A 3,833-nucleotide genomic window follows, 5' to 3' on the forward strand; every position below is an offset into this window, starting at 1 on the left:
GAGCTTTTGTTGCAACGCGTAATGGCTTGCTCTCATGTAGTGTCAAGAATCATAATTTGGGGTAAGAATCATAATTTGGTAAGAGTCCTTTAAAGAGTCGATACTAACACAATATTATTTTGAAAATAGATTATCTAAACCGGCCATTGTTATGGTATCAACCATAAAATAAGTAATTCATCGTATGCTGAGCTTGTTATCAAATAATGCATATCTTTGATTAATTTGATCGGTAGTATAATATTCAGCACATTAGAAGATCTGTGAATCTTACACCTCATAGTTTTGCAAACACTACACATTCTTAGGCTAGTTGGGGGAATGGAATTTACAGGGCGTTTGGTTGGAAGGAATTTAAATTCCCCTCCCACTTAATTCCCATCTAATTTCAAAAGCAATAAAATTTCTTAGTTTGGTTGGAAGGAATTGCAATTTACCCATTTTCATGGAATTAAAATCCCATGTTCCCCTGTGATTTTAATTTCTAGGATTTTAAGAATAAAAAAAAAGTTAGTGATGAGACAAAATTACCTCCATTTTTTAAATCTAAAATTAATACAACAACAATGGTCATTTTGGACTTTATACTACTTATTCCCTTTCAATTCACATGTATACCAAACATTGGAATTGAAATTCTCAGTAATTATATTCCTATAAAACAAACACTGGAATTTAAATTCCCAGTAATTCTATTCCTATAAAACAAACACTGGAATTTAAATTCCCACTTTATTCCCAGTAATTCATCTCCCATGGAATTGCAATTCTTTTTCCATGTAATCCCCCTCCCCCTCCCCCAAACGCGTTGTTAGGGTGTGTTTGATTCAAAAATTGGAATCGAAATGATAATGAGAATCAAGAATTAATTCTATTTTTTGTCTTAAATTTATAGGTGATAGTCCACTTTTATTCATTCTTTTTCAAAACATCTCATTTTGATCTTAGTATTATTCTGATTTGTGGCATGACCATTTTTGTCCTCTGTCAACAAAATCATTGAAATGTCTTAAAAAAAAAAAAAAAAAACTACTTGAATTTTCTAGGGCATATTTCTTTTGCAAATTGCAATATTGTATTTGAAAATTTTAATTAGGGAAAAAAATATAAAGAAAGAAAGAAAGAAAGATTGGCTAGGCCATAGAAGCTAAGTGGGTGTGCGTTGTTACGTGATCGGTAACGTGACGTATACAATGAATCAATCATTCTTCCACCGGCGCGTGTTAGTATTGGATATAGCAGCATGGAATGGCGTGGCCCATTTTGGAGAGGCCCACAAAAAGTGTGGCCCAAAAGCATATTTCCCACTTGAGAAGCAGAATATTCTGTTTGTTCTTGCCAATTGAGTATTTGAGTATCCTCTCTTTTGTGATTCGTAGCTACTACTTTTCCTGGATTATGTAATCCAGGTTAACCATTGCAAAACAAACCAGCTTTTCTCTGAAATTAAATGTCTTACTGGACAACAAACCAGCTTGGCATACCACCATTAATATTGTTTGTGGATCATATTTTTGTGAATTTTTTTCATGGACCGAGGTATGCCCCGTGTGTTTGTATTCTTTGAGTTAATACTATAAATTATCATTACCCCAAAAAAAAAAAACATGATTTGATCTTCCAAACCAAACACTATAACCCCAACTTAACAAGACAATGTCTGAATGGAATAGCACACAGAAGAAGTGATCTAGCTAACAGAAGCAGGCCAGTAGCATTGAAGATTATCAACTCTCCTTTGTACTTGACACCACAGCATCTGGTTTCTCTTCTTCACCACCTTCTTTCACAGGGAGTTCATCAGGTTCTTTTTTCAGCTCTGTTTCAAACTCTTTTGCTGCCTGCATCCATGCAATTCAGATACATTTTTTCAGCCAAAGGAAGAAATACTGTTGGGCAGGGCCGGTAAAGGGGCCATGTCTAGTACCCAGTGGTTAGCGATTGTTGGGTGGAGGTCGATAAAGCCCCTAAGGGCCAATTCCAGCACCCAGTCTGTCTCGAACAATGTGATGACGGTCTATAAGTAAAGAAATAAGTTGCGCCTTTGCTACCAGCTATAGCTTTTGGCGTGAGTGGTAAGCGCTTCATCCTAACAAATACTAAACAAGATCTGCTTTGTATGGCTTTAAAGGACTAAAACAAGTCTACTAGTTGCCACTATATCATCAGTGGAAAGTTGATTTCAACATCCACAGCTTCAATTCATTTTGCTTTGTCATGTATGGTTCTTGGCACAGAACATCTCAAACAAAGGCACAAGCTACTAAGCTAGTGTTGACCAGTTGCAAATTTGCACTAAGCTAAATTCCTATCCATCGAATTGTAGAAAGAATATATTCCACAAGTATTATCAATGATATAAATGAAAACATTTGTTGATGGTATTATAATTGAAGCTAGTATGGCATAGTTTGATAAACTCTTCCATTGTTATGACATCTGTTAGTATCAAGTGCTTACCATTATGTCAAGAGTTATAACTCGTAACAAAGGCACAACTTTATTTCCTTATATACCGTGAAGTTTTCGAGAAAGAGGTGTTGGACTTGGCCCTTCATGGGTCTGCGCCCAACAATCCCCAGTCAAATGGTGCTGAACTTGACCCTTCACGAGCCTCCCCCAACAACATCTATGTGATTAAAATCCTCAAACACCATTACTCATTACACCTTAATTTAGTTCTACAAAAACATATCAAATATGGCTTAAAATTAGAATGTGGATATGACACTAAAACTATAAACAAGACAACCAACCAATCTTCCAAAATTAGCATAAGAGGCTATATAGACACTTGCAATGATCCATTGTCATTTTAGTTAACATGGGGCAATCATAGAATCAAACTTTGACCACACCAAAAACTGCTAAAATCTCATTTCAAAATCTGAACATCCAATTAAGTAATCAAAAGCATATACTCTCCCAATTAAATCTTGAACGATTGGAGATAACAGGAGGGGGAATATAGAGAAGAAATAGACCTGTTGGAAGCTCTTGAGGGTCTTGCCAAGACCGCGGCCGATTTCGGGCAACTGCTTAGGGCCGAAGATAAGGGCGGTGACACCGGCAATGACCACCAGCTCCGGCACCCCAAGCCCGAATAAGCAGTTGCAATAAAGACGCTTTCTACCATTGCTCCTAACATTACAAGTTCTCAGACCCAAACTCCGTTTGAGCCCGCCCGGGTTGCTGCTGAAGAACAATGAGCTAGAGGAAGAAAAAGCGGCCACTGAAGAAGTGGGCTTTGGTGCGAATGAGAGCGACACAGCGGACGCTATGGCCGCCATTTCCAAATATCTATTCCCCGGAGAAGAAAGATCTGATAGAGATTTTGGGGTTTTTGGTGGTTTCAGGTCATTTGGAAGCCTGGAAGTTCCCTTGTAATTCTGTGCACTGTACAGGAGAAAACGGAAAATCTGAGAGCGGATAAGTACGCAAAACTATGGCTGCTTCTGATTGGCCACCCGCACATTTTTCTTTTCTATTTTCTGTGTTTTATAAACTTCTTTGCCAATGTAATATATATATATATATATATATATATATATATATATATATATATATATATATATATATATATATATATATATATATATATAGTGTTGACTTCCAATAAGGACCACAATATATAGAGGACTATGCAGACAAATAATGGGCACACAATAAATTAATATTAGGCACACAATTTAATATATAATGACACAAGTTTCGAACCCAGACTCTATTAATTAACAAATCAATGCACGCGACATACAAATTGTTGTACACGACTACATCCGGCTATACACACGACATTCAGGCTAATGATATACTGCGGTTCCAGTGGGACC

At 36.7% G+C, this 3,833-nt stretch overlaps 1 protein-coding gene across 1 annotated transcript; it reads right to left on the minus strand.

Annotated features, from left to right (window-relative positions):
- Positions 1-1,599: 1,599 nt before the first annotated feature.
- Positions 1,600-3,474, minus strand: LOC109157984 (sec-independent protein translocase protein TatA-like). Its single transcript, XM_019305796.1, has 2 exons — positions 2,985-3,474; positions 1,600-1,841 (listed from the first exon to the last, which is right to left on the minus strand). Exons 1-2 carry the CDS (start codon positions 3,288-3,290, stop codon positions 1,728-1,730), a joined length of 420 nt encoding a protein of 139 aa, XP_019161341.1. The 5' UTR covers positions 3,291-3,474; the 3' UTR covers positions 1,600-1,727.
- Positions 3,475-3,833: the final 359 nt, after the last annotated feature.

The sequence above is a fragment of the Ipomoea nil genome, unplaced genomic scaffold, assembly GCF_001879475.1.
Source record: "Ipomoea nil cultivar Tokyo-kokei standard unplaced genomic scaffold, Asagao_1.1 scaffold2805, whole genome shotgun sequence".
In the NCBI taxonomy this organism is placed as follows: domain Eukaryota; kingdom Viridiplantae; phylum Streptophyta; class Magnoliopsida; order Solanales; family Convolvulaceae; genus Ipomoea; species Ipomoea nil.

Coding starts and splice junctions, on each gene's coding strand:
- LOC109157984 (XM_019305796.1), bottom strand. CDS start 3,290: ATGGCGGCCATAGCGTCCGCTGTGTCGCTCTCATTCGCACCAAAGCCC. Junction 1,842..2,984: donor CCCTCAAGAGCTTCCAACAG/GTCTATTTCTTC, acceptor GCATGGATGCAG/GCAGCAAAAGAGTTTGAAAC.